Source organism: Chelonia mydas, chromosome 14 (assembly GCF_015237465.2).
Source record: "Chelonia mydas isolate rCheMyd1 chromosome 14, rCheMyd1.pri.v2, whole genome shotgun sequence".
Taxonomy (NCBI): domain Eukaryota; kingdom Metazoa; phylum Chordata; order Testudines; family Cheloniidae; genus Chelonia; species Chelonia mydas.
The window spans coordinates 1,491,479-1,508,773 of NC_051254.2; the positions used below are offsets into that span (position 1 = coordinate 1,491,479).

The 17,295-nt window shown below is 52.5% G+C and overlaps 1 protein-coding gene across 9 annotated transcripts in view; it reads right to left on the bottom strand.

The window, feature by feature from the left end:
* The window catches only part of RBFOX3 (RNA binding fox-1 homolog 3), a 352,823-nt gene that overhangs the window by 72,069 nt on the left and 263,459 nt on the right, over nucleotides 1-17,295 (bottom strand). For 5 of the 9 annotated variants that reach the window (XM_043527725.1, XM_043527727.1, XM_043527726.1 and 2 more), the window contains one exon: nucleotides 15,754-15,798. The exons of 1 other annotated variant lie outside the window; for it this stretch is intronic. Coding sequence is in view for 3 of the 8 variants with exons in the window: in XM_043527735.1 (XP_043383670.1) it covers nucleotides 8,876-8,893 (18 nt within the window). In the remaining 5 variants the exon portion in view is untranslated. Of the gene's footprint in view, nucleotides 1-8,875; nucleotides 9,357-15,753; nucleotides 15,799-17,295 lie in introns of all 9 variants that reach the window. 3 more of the 9 variants (XM_043527735.1, XM_043527720.1, XM_043527721.1) reach the window with 1 other exon arrangement.

A 17,295-nucleotide genomic window follows, 5' to 3' on the forward strand; every position in this document is an offset into this window, starting at 1 on the left:
CGCCGGCACTGAGGCCCCAGGAGCCAGGAGCTGGTGAAGGAGATAATGCATGTGAATCACATGGGTCAAAAACAGGAGGCAATGAGACTCTCTTGGCCCTAGCCCTGGGCTCCTGGCCTCTGCAGAGTGGGCGCTGGGCACTCAGGATCACACACAGTTTACACTTTTAATTAAGTAGAGCAAGCATGGCCCTGCCCTGGTGCCAGCGAGAATCCCTGGCTTTTCTCCTTCAGTCAATACAATCCTTCCTGAAGCCCCTTCATTCAACACAATATTTGTAGGAAATGACAATTTGACACCGCGGATTTAATGAGATTGAACACACAGGCAGAGGAACCAAGGCAGAACCGATGCTCGGGAATGACTCAGTCTCCCAGCGCCAGGGGAGCAGCACAGGGCAGGGCCTTCCACAGTGAACAGCTGCAGTGTCACCTGGAGCAGTTCCCCAAGCCAGGGCTCTGACACCTCCCGCTCTGGTTCCCCTCTGCCTGGGCTCCAATCTCAGACTCTGCAGAAGTTGTTCTCAACCAGGAGTACGAATACCCTTAGGGGGACGCACAGGTCTTCTGAGGGTACATCAACTCATCCAGCTATTTGCCTAGTTTTACAACAGGCTACATAAACAGCATTAACGAAGTCAGTACAGACTCAAATTTCATACGGACAATGACTTGCTTATACTGCTCTGTATACGACACACTGAAATGTAAGTACAGTGTTTATGTTCCAATTGATTATTTTATAACTATATGGTAAAAATGAGAACGTCAGCGATTTGTCAGTGATAGTGCACGGTGACACGTTTGTATTTTGATGTCTGATTTTGTAAGCAAGTAGTTTTTAAGTGAGGTGTAACTTGGGGGTATGCACGACAACTCAGCCTCCTGAAAGGCGTACCATCGTCTGAAAGGTTGAGAGCCGCTGCTCTGCAGTATTTCCTATTGGGAAAAGCCAAGACACCGCCGGTGAAATGTCAGTGCAGAAGCCACAGAAGTGACGGTGAGAAAGTTCAGAGCATCTTTCTAATGGCCCAACAGGGCACGTGAATGCGCTGGTCACTGGGGCAGATCACACTCTCCTTCCCCCACAGAGCTAAGCATGCAGATAATGAAGCAACTCAGCAGTGCACAGTGCCTTCCCTTCTGCCCCAGGCAGCAGCAGGCCCTTCCCAGGCAGCTTAAGGAAATCCAAAGTGCCTCAGCAACACCAGAAAAGCAGCATCCCCCACCCTCTTGGTTTCAGTATTATTCCTGACAAGCACTCATGGGAGAAGATGGGAAGGGGCTCTGGAGCTTGTGGGGCTTAATAAAAGGGTGGACTGGACCCCACCAAACACGAGTGTCATCCATGCATATCTTCTGCTCCCCTGAAAGAGCTGCTGCCCCCATCTGGGGATCAGCAGTCCAGGAAACCTCCCACAGAGAGACAATCTGGTAACTAGTTCTAGTAAAACCCTAGGATCCTTCTGCAAGTTCTCTCTGCTGATGCGGGGCATTCAGTGAAGAGGTCAGACAGCAAATGGCAGAATGGAGGGCTCAGGGGGTTGGGAGTGGACTATGGAATGTGTCACTCCTCGGCTGTCTATTCAAACCCAGCCCCGCTGGGCAGCGGCCAAACCTCGAGAGTCACTTGGTGCCCACATTGCAAACCCACTGTCACAACTGGCAGTCACAGCAGAGTGCACGGGCCATGGAGTCTGCACTCTCTCTGACCTGGAGATGGGCTCCCAGGGGAGGGACCAGGCTCTTGGCAAGGAGGTGGAGCTGTCTATACTGCACTCTATGCCTCTTCCCTCCCCTCGTCACTTGTCTAGTGGTGGCCCCCTCTCTGCATCTCCTCGCAATCTCCCTATACCCAGCACCAGAGCTTTCTTGTCTGCAGCTCCTGACACCTGGAACAGCCTCCCTGTCCCTCTCACCCCTGGCAGCTTTTCATCACCATCCCAAAGCTCAGCTGAAGGCATCACTGCTCTCTCTCTGTCTCCCTGTGCTGCTCTTCACCTTTTAACTCTCAAGAGGATTTGGGAGTTTGTATGAAAGTGGCGACACAAACAAAAAATGTCACAAAGAAAAGCACGTGAGAAAAGTTCAAGGCAATAAACATCTGACTCGAGTTTTTCTGGGGAGTTTCTGGACTGATTCTTATTCAGACTTTAAGGCAGATAATTCCTCTGGTTCTGGGCAAGACACCATGGGCCCTCCTCTATGGCCATGCACCCTGTGAACTTCATTTACATCAGCACCAAGGGAGGTAAAACGTCACTGAATCAGAATGGTGGCATTTTCCATCCACTCCACACACTTTGCACTGGGTGAATGGTGATGCGAGGGACAGGGTAAGGGAGAAGTTGGCTCTAACAGCCAATTTTCAAAAACGCTGAGTCTCCACAACTCCGCCCTGCTGGAGTGCTGTGCGTGCTCAGCCTCTCTGAAAAACAGGCCTCTGGGGTCTCAACTTGGGCTCCAAGGAAAGAAGGTTCCCCAAATCAGGTGCAATTTTGGAAATTTTAGGCCTGAGTGATTTCGCATGAGACTCAGTTATCACCCTGGGGCCAAAAAGCCAGGATGGGGGAAGGCTGCTGAGTCAGCAGGAGAGTGAAAAGGGGGCTGGCACATCCCTGCGTCTGTGAGATGATGCCAGTCACATGGCTTAGCCCAGGCAGGAAAGCCAATCAGGACAGAAGACAGGTGGCACGTGAAAACACGAGGCAGGAGGTGCTCCAAAAGGCGACACTAAATTCTCATTATAAGGCTTTTTAAATGCACAGACTATAAGTGTTTAAAGAGCTTCTAGGACTCCAGGGCAAACTTTAAAAATCATAATATTTATAGAAACCCTCCTTTCATTCGCCCCCCACGCTCTTTATTTCTCCTGCAATCACTGCTAATTTGAAGACGTTTTGCTTTGGCATCCCAGCCTGTTGTGGTGTCAATTACTGAGAGGCCCGCTGGTAGCTGCCACTGCAGAATTTCCCTGCAGCGCTGCCAACAGTGACCACAACGCCAGCCGCAGGAGGAAACCAAACCCCTACGCTTCCCCCCACAGCAGAGACTGAGAAACTCCTGCCGTGCCCAAGCTGGGGACGACACTCAAGCTATTACCTCATTGCCCTTGGGAGCTGAGCCCTTGCTGGGCCCTTCTTCTGCACAGCCTGGGGAGACCAATCCTCCCTCCTAGGAGCTGAGGCCCATCTCTCTCCCCAGACTCCCTGGCAGAGCCAGCAGAGAGCTGCCTGTGCTAGGCGTTATTGGGAGGACAGAGATCCCTGAGCAGGGAGAAAGAGCTGTTTCGTGGTTAGAGTTAGGGGTTAGGAGTCAGGAGAGCCAAGGTGCTACTCCCTGAGCCCCACTCCATAGCCCTGGGGCTGCACACAGGGCTCTGCAAAACTCTACCTGGGGCCTATGGAGTTGCTGCACAGACACCCACTGCAGCCCTGCCCTGTATCCATGCGGTTGGCTCCCCTAGCTGCACCAAATCTCATCCTAAATCAAGGCCCCTTTATCCCAACCCAGCTAGCCCACAGCTTCCCCTTCAGAAACACATTCTCCACATGCACTATGCCCCTCCTCGGACAGCTGCACTCAGGAACCTCCCATCCCAGCTGTGGCCCCCTGTCTTGACCAGTGTCAGGCATTTGGAGTGGAGACACAAGCTGAGTGCTGGGAACCCCCCCAGTCCTGTGCAGAATTTAAACCCTGATAGAAAGGGGCTCCCGGGCCCTGCCACGCTCCTGCCCAGCGCAGGAAAGGGGCTGCACAAAGACTTCAGATGGCAAAGCATCTTCAGACCAAAAGCTGCTTCCCTGAGAAACCCTAAATTCACACTAGTCCCTTCTCTCCCCTGAGCTCCTTTCCTCCACCTCCTCCCTGCAGCTGCTGTAGTGCCCTCTCTGTAATTCTGGAAGCCTGCAGCAGGCTGGGAGTGGGGAACCCCGCATCTCCAGACTGTGCTTCCAAATGGAGTGAGCCCCCATGCTGGCCTGCCCCATTGAGCGGCTGTGGGTCTCATTTCTTTCTGGGGCTGTGAAAGCAAAAAAGTGGCAGGAAAACACCACAAATGTCTATTAAATGCTTACTCTGTGCCAGAGTGCAGAGCAAAGATGGGCACCCCCTTCACTAGCCACTCAGGAGAGCCCCAGAGCCTCAGGCAGCCTTCAGAGGGCTAGAGCAAGGCAGTGGGGAGAGCCCCAGAGCTGCCTGGCCTATGGAAACGGGCAGGTTTAGCTGCTGTATTTTGCCAGGAGGAAAGGGGCACAAACACTGGTCGGACTGGTTTAGGTCAAGACCCTGTGTCTGTGGCACTGTTACATTGATGGGTAATTCAGTTTACACCCCAGCCCAGCCTTGCAGTAGCCGGGGCAAGGCTCAGCACTTTGGCTATCAGGAAAAGACATTCTGTGATTTTATTTATTTACTTTCAGAGATATAAAAATGAGCTCGATTGCCTGGGCACAGGAACGACAGCCCATTGACGTGATCCTACCACCTCGTTTATCAGAGTCGCTCCCCAGCGGGGGGACCCTCCCTGGGAACCGCCCGGTCACTGAAACCAGTGCCCAATAGCTCAAGTCTGACATAAACAAGTAAGGGAAGAGGCACTTCCTAAGAGTATGTCTACACTGCCGTCAGGAGGTGTGACTGCAGCGTGCCTGGACATACAGGGGTACCGGAGCTCAGAGCAGTGAAGCCATGGCTAGCGCCGCCCGCCCGTGATTCTGGGTATGTATTCCAGTGGACCCCGTGCTGCTGCCGCCGCCCTTCACTGCTCTTGTTCCTCAAGCCAACGCTTCAACTTCCCCTGGGCTGGGACTGGTAGCCAGTGCACATTATGGGGCAGAGATGGGAGATGCTGGGAAACCCTGCTGGAGAAGGGATCTGGCACACTGTGCACCATTCCACAAAGGCTGTAACTCAGCACACAGCATTACCGTCAGGCCACGTCTTCATGAAAGGCCTTGGTATCTTTGATGAGGCTCTGAAGCTGAAAGAAAAGGTTGTAATCTCCTTACTGAGTACAGATGATAAAAAGCTGCACTGGCCATTGCTGCTACCTCAGCATCCAGGAGCAGGCCTTGGGCTGCCTCCCATACAGCAAATGGCAGACGTTCACCTGCCTCCAGGGCTGACAGAACCTTCCCTGCAGCCTCTCAGTCCTGTCTGGATCGAACCAGCTAGCCCCCAGCCAGCCCCCAACCTGTTAGACACCAGCTAAGTCGTGCCACTGCCCCAACCAGCTCAGGAGAGGTGGAGACATGCAGTGAGCCGGATTTCCTCTACATATGAAGACGCGGCAGCCCATACTTAATTAACCAAGTAGCCCCATACACACTTTGAGCTGGAGAACAGGGCTCTGTGGAGCCGCCTGTAAGAGTCTTTCGGGCCGATGAGCAGTGGCTCAGTGCTCTGGGCTCTCTTAGAAAGAAAGCCACTCATGAGCAACCCTTGCGGCAGCCCCACCACAGCGACACACAGCCAATAGTGTGGAGGGCAGCTGGAAGACCTAAGAAAACCACTCTGGAGGAGATCCCGGGGACTGCAGTCAGCCAATCTGGATTACATGGGGAGACCCAGATCAAAAAGAAATGATCACAAACATCTATCTCGGAGCAGGTGAAAACAGCATTCCTGGCCACTGATGCCACTTGTGATTCCAGGCACAGCCAGGATTCCAGAGGCATCCCCAACTGCAAACCGCTTAGACAAAGGATGCGCGTGCCATCAAAAACAGGGGCAGGAACCACCTGGTCATATGCTCCCCCAATCCACTAGCATCACCTCCATGTTATTCAGCCTGGGGTCAGACAGCTTTATCTCAGCCAGGCACCTACTGCAGCTTGGCACAAAACCCACAAAGATGCCCCTCCATATAGCTTTGCTAGACACAGAGCTGGGTATCTTTCACAGACGGATGACAACACTTGGCAATTTCCCCAGTGACCTCACATACATGTTCAACAGGAGGGTTGACAAAACAGAACCGTGCAGATGAGCAGTTGGGTCAAACCTTCCCTTCTGCTCCCTCTCAGACGAATAAACGGAATCATTCCAACAGGACTGCGGGAGATTAACAAACCTTGGAGGCCGCTCAACAGTCTTGGAGGCTGTTTGGACACCAGGCCATGGCCCAGTGTTAGCAGCAGAACATCAACCAACAAGAGCAGCACAGTCACTGCCCCAGACCCAAACTGAAAGAGACAAGGACTTCTGAGCAGTCCAGATGGTACCAGTTACCTTTGCCATAACCGGCTCTATAAGTTTCCCCAGGAAGATGGACTCAGAGGTAGGGCAATAACTGGTGAGATTGCCAAGAGAAGGTCTCTAGAGCAGCATTATCTGGAGCAGGTTCTGCTCAGTTACACAGGTGCTGCCCTGCACAGTCAAGGAGACCATTTGTATCTATTATCCCATCTCCCCCTTGCTGTGCCATGTGTCTCCGTCTCTCTCTGCCATTGTTTTCTTTTCTCTTCTGTGTTATGTTCTTTAAATCATGTCTTTGCATTTTCCTTACACTCTCTCCCTAAACAGCACCTGAGCCCAGTAACATGAGAGTCTGCATGGAGTGTCTTAGTCCACAAGGGCATGCCTGCCTTTGAGCCAGGGGTGAGTCCCAGCTCCGGGAGACATCTCTGTGCTAGCTCTAATGGAACTGGTGGGCCAAAGCCAGGATGCAACCATGGCAGCATGAGTATGGGAGAGGCAGCCGCCCTGAGTATATGTAGCTGTCAAGGAGCCTAGGCCCCAGGGTGGCTGCCTGTCCTGCTCCTTGCGCCACTGCACCTACATTCTGTTTTTGTCGAGCTCATACGAATACGTCTCCTCGAGCTGGGACTCACCCTCAGCTCGATGTGCAAAGCCCCCATTCACAGGAGTGAGCTTGAAATGAGATTAAAAGAGTTTGCCACCTACTACTTAAAATGGCTTATATCATCCTGGAGACCAGGTACCATGGCTCACTGCAGCCCATAGATCAGGATGGGCACAAAGGGTGACAGCACCCGGAGCATGGCCAGTGAGCCTGTTTCCAATGCCACCACTATGCAGAGCAGTGAACTGGGACCCTGGCTGTGCCAGGCACTCAGAGAGCTAAATGCCCTTTGCAGAGCCCTTGGGCTGGGATGCTGGCTCCTCTAAAGATAATAAGGTGGGGAGTGGGAAAGAAGCACTAACCACAGCCATTTATACCATGTGAAATAAGCAGGAGGTTATGCCCAGAGAGCCAAGAACCCCCTGCCCTCCACCCCCTGCCCACCCTATCTCATGGGAAATCTGAGAGGCAGACTCAGGGCAAGTCTACACGACAGCGCTACATTGGTGCAGCTGCATTGTCTGGCGAAGACGCGCTATGTTGACGGGAGAGCGCTCTCCTGTCGGCATAACTGCTCCACCTTGGCAAGAAGCGGAAGCTGTGTCAGCAGGAGAGTGTCTCTGCCAACATAGCGCCATTGTGGACAGCACAAAACTTGCGTCACTTGGGGGGCAGCTTTTCCACACCCCTGAGCGATGTAAGTAAGACTGACTTAGGCCATATTGTAAACTTGCCCTGAAAGAGGGAGAAGCCAGTGTAAAAAGCCAGGAGGCACCCCACTGAGCTTCCAGAGGCCCCACCCCCCCGGTAAGTTCACGGCACTCCCGGAGAAGGGCGGCCCTGGCAGAGCACAAGAATGCTGTCTGCTGCTCTTGTCTCAAGCCCATTTGCTTCCTCATCTTGTTACTTCATTCTCTCCTGAATCTGGCCAAACTGCCCTGGCTTTAACCTCTGGCTGTCTGGCCTTGGAAGCTCCCTGTGAAGGTGCTTTCAGGTCAGTTCACATGCTCTTCCAATACCTGCTCCCACTGTTCACATGCCCCTCCTCTGTGCTCTATTGGACAAGCTACATTTAAAGTCTCTTGTCCGAGGCCTTAAGGACAAGGCCAGTCCACGTCCCTGCAGCTGCTCACTGGGCTGCTGCCTGAATACCACGGACTCATAACTGAGAGGCCTCTTTCCTTGTTTCCAGCAGGACTTGCTGCCAGTCAAGCTGAGCTGTTTGAAAGGAGCATGGGAAACTCAGACGTGCTGGGTACAGAGACGAAGGAGGAACTTCCCAGAGCCAGGCCAAACGAGCAGCAGCAGATGCCCCTTTCTCCAGGACACTCCCACCTTGGGCCACGTTCTCTAGGGTTCCATCCCTGGGTAAGTACTTTTGGCATTTCACCTACAGCACAAGCCTCTTCTGAGCAAAGCAAACCAAACAACAAAGAAACTTCTCTTGAGCAGCCAAAGATTTGCTGCTTCTGCTAACTATCCTCCACTCCTCTTCCAGAGAGTGATGTGAGGGGAGATTGGGTGGAACAGGTGCAGAAAGATTTCCTAGCGGAGGGAATATGCCTCTGAGCAGGACCTCCAGATCCCGTGGCCTGTTACCTGGTGATCTGCAGAGAGCCTAGAGAACAGCTCTGAGTCTAAGAGCCCCCAGGGCTGTGCTATAGAAAGCCCCCAGTGAGCCTGGGGCTCAGAGGGGGCAGCTGCAGGAAGAGGCAGAACTTTGGGTCAGGATTTGTCCAGAAAGCTTTCCTAGAGGGGAGGGGTCACCATGCCTTTCGTTAGTTGAATTCAAACCAGGAAGCCCTGCCCAGCTCCCATGCTGGAGTTGCCCATTCTGGGAGGGGGAAGACAGCTCCCATCTCCTTGCTCCTGGGGGCCTGTCTCCAACAGGCAGACACCTGATCCCCTCTGGCTATATGGAAGCCAGGAAGCAGAGAGATCCCTGCTGGAAGAAGAAAGCATCTCCCTGGCAGGCAGCAGAGCTCCAGAAGCTGGAAGCAAGAATGCTGTGAAACAAACCAGCCCCCAGCTCCCAGTAAAGAAAGGGGAAAATCCTGTGTTTGGTACCTACCCAGAAATACATCATCATGTCGGCAGCGGGGATGTGCAGCACCAGAGAGGAGCAATCAGGTGAGCTGGCCTAGCAGCGCAATGAGAGGGTGTGGGGTTCCCCTTCCACTCCCCGTGCAGCTGGCGGAGGTGCCCCGCACTGTGCTCCCTCGCAGTCTCTCTCTCCCCGGGATTTCTCTGGGCTTTGTGCTGGTGGGTGGCTTGGCAGCAGTGCCCTATCGCCTCGGGTCCCTCGCCGGCACAGCGCGGTCACTCGCCACAGGCCGCCATGCACGTCAGAGCTGGCCATCAGTGTCCATCATGCTGGTGCTCAACTGCTCGTGGAGCGAGGATCGGAGAAAGGATTCCAACTTGGGCAGGGGAAAGGAGCGAGCCCCCAGATCCCAAGCACGAGTCACAGAGCGAGGAAGGGTGGGGGTGAGGGGAGCTGATTCGATATTAAAAACGGGGGGAGGGACCAAAAATAAATCCTCTTGGGCGTCCTTAGGAGAAAAAGGAAGAGAGAAAAAGCGAGCGAGGCTGGACCTGTTCCTCCTGCGGAGGTAGAGTACAGCTGGCTGGGAGTGCAGGGGCTGCTGGACTCAGGCTGGGAGCGTGAGGCCAATCAGCGGCGAGGAGCCAGGCTGAAGGACTGGGGGCCAAGTTGCCAGGTTTGTTGTAGGGGGCTGGATGGGCTGCCGGGGAAGGGAGGGGAACGTGTGGCGGGGAGAGCGAGAGCGTGCATGGCAGGGAGCTGGGAGTGTAGGCTCCTGCTCCGACACTCTGTGCAATGGATGTCCTGCCTCAGCATTTTTCAAGCTACCCTGTCAATAAGAGAATCGGCTGCTCTCACAATTAACCTGCGAGGTGCCAGCCAGCTCCGACTGCGCTTGCTCCCTGGCAGGAGTGATTTTTCCTTTCCTTTTCCTCTCCTGTTCCTGGGTCAGGCTCAGCCAGCATCCAAGGCTGACAGCCTGAGCTAGGCCCAGCTCCTGGCTTCTCATGGGCCAGGATGGATAGTGGCTGCCCCACCCCTGGCCAAGGGAGAGAGGTCATTACGGAGCCCCCCCGCCCTCTCGTTCTCATGGCTACGGCCTCGGTCACTTCTGCACAAACCCCTTCCTCTGAGGCTGCTTAGGGAGTGAAAATTCTTGGAATGATTATTATTGCCTGGATTAGGGCAGCACCTCGAGGCCGCATTGTGCTGGGCGCTGCAGACAGTGAGCGAGTCCTTATCCTGAAGCACTCACAACCTAACTAGACCAGACAGACGTGGGGTGGGAGGCAGGAAAGAAAAGCAGGAGCAGCCTTGGTACAGCCTGATCCTGGAGGCTGGGGGAACCTGAGATTAGTGAGCCTAAGGAAGGGAAGGGGCAACGCTTGAACAATGCTTTACTCTGTGATCTTAAACAGCAATAACGCCCCTGGGCAAACCGAGGGGCTGAGTTCAAAGGGCTGCCCTCGGCCACAGAGTCTCCAAGGCAGAGCTGGGAACCCATGCAGAGCAGGCACCTGCCCTGGGTGTGTGCTGTGGTCAGCCCAGCCCAGCCGCTCGGACTCCGTCACTGCACCCCGCTCGCTCATTCACCTGCCCCGGGCATGTGCTGTGGGCAGCCCAGCCCAGCCCAACGGCCAGTTCTAAGTCCAGGGAATGGCTAGAGCTCAGCAGCTTGGCCCCACCAGTGACTTGTGAGGGACAGGCACTGGTTAGGCTGGGGGCAGTGCAGGGGCAAAGGGATGGGCTGGCTCTGGCCAGAGGAGTGCAAACAAATGGATCTGGTGGAAGCACATCAGTTCTCCTTCGGGATGGTTCTAGGGACATTCTTACCTGCTGAGGGACAGGACGGGGACTTGACAAGGCCCCTGTGTGGTAGCTTTTCACATTGCACAGGGCCCTTGTGGGATAGGCCGGGGAAGGGCAGAATCATGACAGTCTAGCTCTGCTGCCAAGGGGCTATTACAATAAAATAACCATCCCGTGCTGTGCTTCCACAACTCCTGCACGCTGCTCTGCCCCGACCACGCCTGCAACGCCCCCTCCAGCCTGAGATGGGGCCTGGATCCCCAGGAATGCCCTGCTGCTCCAATGAGAGGCTCTGGGGAATTACCACATGCCTGCCTGAGCCCTGCTGCTGCCCTGGCAAGTTCCCTGTTTCTCTGGAGGAGCCTGGCCTTGGGGCAAAGCCCTGCTATGGATCACGCTCCATCCCGCAGAGGAAAGTAGCAGAATCCTCAGGGTAAGATAAACAATCCCTGCACGGAGCAGGCCCTTGAGCCAAGGCGACGGGTGCAGCAGCTCTGCAGGCAGGGCAGCATGTCTCTCAGACACTAAATCTCCCGTCCTCCAAGGGACCCACTGTGCCGCGGAGAGAGGGGACCATGCGCGCTGAGCCACTTACAGGAGCAGGCAAATAAATAAGAGCAAGGGAAGGCGAAGGCGTGCGAGGGCGGGAAGATAGTTCTGTGGGGCCCAGCTGGCGCTGACACCCCCCCCCCCCCAGCACATAATCACATTCAAAGCGGGGCTGGTGTGAGGCAGTTCTCCTCCAGCACAGCAATAAAAGAAAACAACACACTTAATAATTCAGCACCAGGAGAGTGTGATCAAGCAAAAGAACCACCACGGCAGGCAGGGGAAGAGAGCCCAGGTTTTCACTCATTCCTACCTTGGTGTCCAAGGCCTCCCCCCGCTTCCCCCCAGAGCCCTGCCAGCGCAGCCCCACCCCTCACCTCGGGGAGCGAGTCCCCACTGCTGCTCCCCCCCCCACAGAAATTGAGGAGGGCCTGGTGGTGAAGACCTAGGGCGAGTCAAGGGGAAACTGGGTGCAACATCCTCACATGGGCTCCTGGGTAAGTTCCCTCCCTCTCTGTAAGAGGGGGCCAGGAACCCTTCCCTGCCACAGGGACACGAGCCTAAAGCCCTCAGTGTCTGTGAGAGGGACCATAGGACAGCCTAGAAATAAACCTTTCTCCCCTTAACAAGACTCCCCAGGTCAGAAAGGGGAGCCCATGCAGCAGAGGGAGATTTTGCGCTGTCCTGCTGGAGAGAAGAGGCTAAGAGACAGGCAGGTCACTGTTTGGCTGTGGGTTTTTTTTCTTCTCCTAGCTATTCCATGGCCAGCATTACCAGCAGGGATTTGACTCCCTCTACTTCCGCTTCCTCCCTTCCCGGCTAAACCGTGTGGTGTTGAACAGGGAGGGGGCTGGCTCTCAGTGGGCATTAGAAGGGATCCCTGGGTGTGACCTTACGTCACTTTGGGACCCTTTGACACAAATCACCATAATACACTTGACCACAAAACCACGGTTAGTTCCTGTTTGACAGTGTTTACCTTGCTGTTCCCAACTCGGTTTGTGCCTTGCCTGGCCCGGGCTCTCCTGCTGCTCCCTCTGTCCGAGGCAGGGCATTACGGAGCCGTGGAGTCGATGGCAATCTCCCCAACCCACCATCCTGACTTCTCTACAGGAAGAAACAGGCCAGATGCCTTGTGCTGGGACCCGAGCACATCTCAGCAGGTAGGGGCTAGACCTGTGCTTGGATGCAAGACCTCCTGGGGATGAGGCCTTGGTAATTGAATAGGTAGTGCTTGTCACATGTGAGCCAGTCCTGGACCTGTAGCCCAGAACAGCCCCAGAGGGACACTGAGCAGCAAAATATAGTATCGCTGGCTGAGACAGAGACCAGACCGGCACTTACTAAGAGTCACGTATTCTACAAAGGAGACCCACGGGTGCACGCCACAATGCATGCCTATCTTTGTGGGACAAGCCTGTATAGACAGACAGGAATTGGGTATATGCATATGCAAATATCTGAGTAAGCATCTAAATACCTGATTTGGGTGCACAATTCCATTTTTTTAAAGTTTTTTTTGCAACTCTTTAAAAATCTACCCCTAAATATCTCCTGGCAATTTTTGCTAGTGTCATGGACTCTAAAGTCCCAAGCAAACATCCTGCCTTCCCTCAATTCCCTCTGCTGCATTTGTTGTTTTGAAATATTGTTGTTGCAGAAATGGCTGGTACATTCCACCCCAGAGATAGCTACATTTGAGGGATGAGGGGAGAGATTGCTGAGTATACTGCTTGCACAGTTTAGGGTCCCTTGGTACAAAGGGCACTATATCAAGGTAGATGAGTGTTACTTATAGACACAGCTGAGTTTGGTTAAGAATCCATCCAGTACGGGATATCGGAGGAGGTGGGACAATCACACACAAGGTCAGTGGGTTTTAGCCACCAGCCTACAAGACCTGAAAGTTGGCTTTCAAATGGGAGCTCTTTTAGAAATGCACTTCTGCAAAAGGTCCAGCCACTGAAGCCATTCCCTGAGTGACTGTGTGGGAGCTCCTTATCACATCAGGCTCTGAGCAGATTTGGGAACTGTCCTTGCAGGGCAGCGGGGTACTGATTGCTCAAGAGGCTGGGAATGGGAGTGGGAGCCAGGTCTCTGGTTCAGAACTGCCCCAGGCCAGGATGGCCAAACGGTGTTCATCTCTGATGCACGTGACACCACTTGGGGTGAGAACATTCTTCCCATGGGGCAGGCGTCTACTTCACAAAACTGTCACTGAGCAAAGAATGGGCTGGAGAGGCTGAGCGGTGGGGAGGTCTAGGTGCTCTGCCTGCTTGGGGGTATATAAAGGGGCCTGAACCCTTTGGGGCTGCCAGTCTAGATGTTAATGAGCTGGGGCCTTGACCCTGCCTGTTAGCACTACTAAGCCCTTCTTCCAGCCCTGCCTTTATTAGAGATCGTGCCTGTGACTGGAGCCAACGTCTGCTCTCTTTGCCTCACTCTTGTTTCTTTTTTTGAACCTGGTTATACTTTTGGCCTTCACAGCATCCCCTGGCAACAAGTTCCACAAGTTGACTGTGTTGTATGAAGAAGTACTTTCTTATGATTGTTTTAAACCTGCTGCCTATTAATTTCATCAGGTGACCCCTACTTCTTGTGTTATGTGAAGGAGTAAACAACAGGTCCCTATTCACTTTCTCCACACCAGTCACGATTTTATGATCTCTGTCGTATCCCCCCTTAGTCGTAGAATCCTAGAATCTCAGGGTGGGAAGGGACCTCAGGAGGTCACCTAGTCCCACCCTCTGCTCAAAGCAGGACCAATCGCCAATTAAATCAAAAAGTCGCCTCTTTTCCAAACTGAACAAGTCTCCGTTTTTTAAATCTCTCCTCCTATGGAAGCTGTTCCAGACCCCTGATCATTGTTGTTGCCCTTCTCTGGACCTTTTCCAATTCCAATAGATCTTTTTTGAGATGGGCGATCACATCTGCACGCGGTTTTCAAGCTGTGGGTGTATCCTGGATTTATATAGAAGCAATAGGATATTTTCTGTCTTATTATTTATCCCTTTCTTAATGATTCCCAACATTCTGTTCGCTTCTTTGCCGGCCGCTGCCCATTGAGTGGATGTTTCCAGAGAACTCTCCACGGTGACGCCAAGATCTCTCTCTTGAGTGGTAACAGCTAATTTAGACCCTCCTCATTTTGTATGTATAGTTGGGATTATATTTGCCAATATGCATTGCTTTCAATTTATCAACATTGAATTTCACTGGCATGCACCATTTTGTTGCCCAGTCACCCAGTTTAGTGAGATCCCTTTGTAACTCTTGCAGTGAGTCTGCTTTGGACTTAACTATCTTAAGTAATTTTGTATCATCTGCAGACTTTGCCACCTCACTGTTTACCCCTTTTTCCAGATCATTTATGAATATGTTGAATAGCACTGGGCCCAGTACAGACCCCTGGGGGACACCACTAGCTACTTCTCTCCATTCTGAAAACTGACCATTTATTCCTACCTTTTGTTTCCTGTCTTGTAACCAGTTACTGATGCATGAGAGGACCTTCCCTCTTATCTCCATGACTGTCTACTTTGCTTAAGAGCCTTTGCTGAGGGACCTTGTCAAAGGCTTTCTGAAATTCCAAGTACACTATATCCACTGGATCACCTTTGTCCACATGCTTGTTGACTTCTGCAAAGAATTCTAATAGATTGGTGAGGCATGATTTCACTGTACAAAAGCCACATTGACTCTTCACGTGGAACCCAAATCGTGTTCATCTATTTGTCTGATAATTTTATTCTTTACTGTAGTTTCAACCAATTTGCCTAGTACTGAAATTCGCTGACTGGCCTGTAATTGCCAGGATCGCCCCTGGAGCCTTTTTTAACAATTAGCATCACATTAGCTATCTGCCCTCACCTAGTACAGAAGCTGATTTAAGTGATAGATTACATACCACTGGGTACAGAAAGCAGGGGCCTCCCTGAAAAGCGGAAGTTGCCCCAGCACTGCGCTTGATGAAGATATACGATACCCCCACTTCCCCAGCGCTCTCAACAAATCCCTGCACAGCTCATTCTTGATAGCTGTATACAACACAAAGAGTCAGCAATGTCAGCACGCACAAAGCAACTCATGGGCACAACATCCCTAACCCATGCCAGCTGCCAAGCCTCCTCTCCAGAGACCCATCCCCCAGTTAGCTCCCTGCACTGGCATGCACCATTCCAGAAAGTCTCAGCCTCCTGCCACTGGTTGGAGCCATGAAAAGCTACTTGTCTACATCCGGCAGCAGTGGCAGACAAAAGGGAACCGAGCAGGCCATCCACCTCGCTTTCTCCAGCTAGCAGATCCCCAGTCCACATGTGTGATCCAGCTGCTTAACCCATAACCTGTGGAGCAACAGGGTGGATTGTGCCAGTAAGGCAGAGACACAGCAGCTGGTATCAGCCCAGCACAGCAGGCCTGGAGATCAGAGTGCACTGGCACATGCTGCACAGATGAGTAAATGGGGACCCCAGACGTAGCTGCTGGAGACACAAAAAACACATTCTTATCTCTCAATATCTATTCAGAAAAGGAAAGTGTCTTTGTACCTTTTATTCAGCAAAGTTTCCCCTGTGGTGCACACACTGGACTCTCTAAGAAAAGAAAGAAAGAAGAAGAAGAATTAAAATCAATGATCATTATCGCTAACTTGCTTACAGTCAATGCCATTTGCTCACTGACTGGCAAAATTTTTGAATACGAAGTATTATCTCCCTAGGAGTTCCGGGAAACCTGCCCTGGTTAAACGCTTGCTGCTCTCCACGTTTCAAAGGGCGAACGAGACATTTTAGTTCTTTCTAAAGAACACCAAGGAACCAGCAGTCAGGCTGCTCAGGTTCATTCCTGGGCGGACTGAAGTCCATGCTATACAGGCACATTCCACGTCGTACATTTCACTACCAGAAGCAGCATCTTCTAGATCTAGTTTTTGGTGGATTTTCGCACTCAAGCAGCGAAGAGGTGAAAGGACTATGCGGAGCCAGACATGATGCAGGTTGGTGCTGCACGTCTCCCATGTGTCAACGCACTTCCAGCATGGTCTGTGAGTCCAGGGCCCCCAACCTATGCTACCAATACACCTCAATCCTGACTTGCAGCACCTGCATCTACCATGCTCTATTCTGGCCTTCCCATAGCTCTGCAAGTGCACATCAGTCTCCACCCGCAGCCCTGTCTCTTCCCATACTAGTTCTGTATAGTACTGTCTGCTGTTTTAAAAGTTAAAAGATGTGCATAAGAATGGCCCTACTGGGTCAGACAATGGTCCATTAGCCAGTATCCCATCTTCTGACAGTGGCCAATGCCAGGTGCCCCAAAGGGAATGAACAGAACAGGGAATCATCAAGTGATCCATCCCCCATTGCCCATTCCCAGCTTCTGGCAAACAGAGGCTAGGGACACCATCCCTGCCCTTCCTGGCTAACAGCCATTGATGGACCTATCCTCCTTGAATTTATCTAGTTCTTTTTTGAACCCTGTTATGGTCTTGGCCCTCACAACATCCTCTGGCAAGGAGTTCCACAGGTTGACTGTGTGTTGTATGAAGAAATACTTCCTTTTGTTTGTTTTAAACCTGCTGCCTGTTACTTTCATGTGGTGACCCCTAGTTCTTGTGTTATGAGAAGGAGTAAATAACACTTCCTTATTTACTTTCTCCACACCAGTCTACCATACCCCATACTGGGTCCCAACACAGCTCTGCCAATGCCCCTCAGCCTGGACCCACAGCACCCCCTGCCTCTCCACTGCTCTGTACTGGGTCCCAACACAGCTCTGCCAATGCCCCTCAGTCCCATCCCCACCCAAATCATGAGATTTTAAAAATAAAAAAGTTGGGGTCTTTCTGTGCCTTCTGGCTTTTGAGCCCTTAGGGGTCACATTTTGCAGCTTGCTAGAAAACCAAAGCTGCAGTTCTCACATAAACAGCTGAATCCAGAAGCGGGAGCTTTGAGAAGAATACCTACATTGTGAGACTGGCAATACAATCACAAGATCAGCCACATGGCACTTCAAGCTACAGAGAGGGGAAGGGCTGTGAGCAGGGAGAGGAGGCCAGAGGAGAAAGGAACTGGATTCAGGTGGGTGCATGC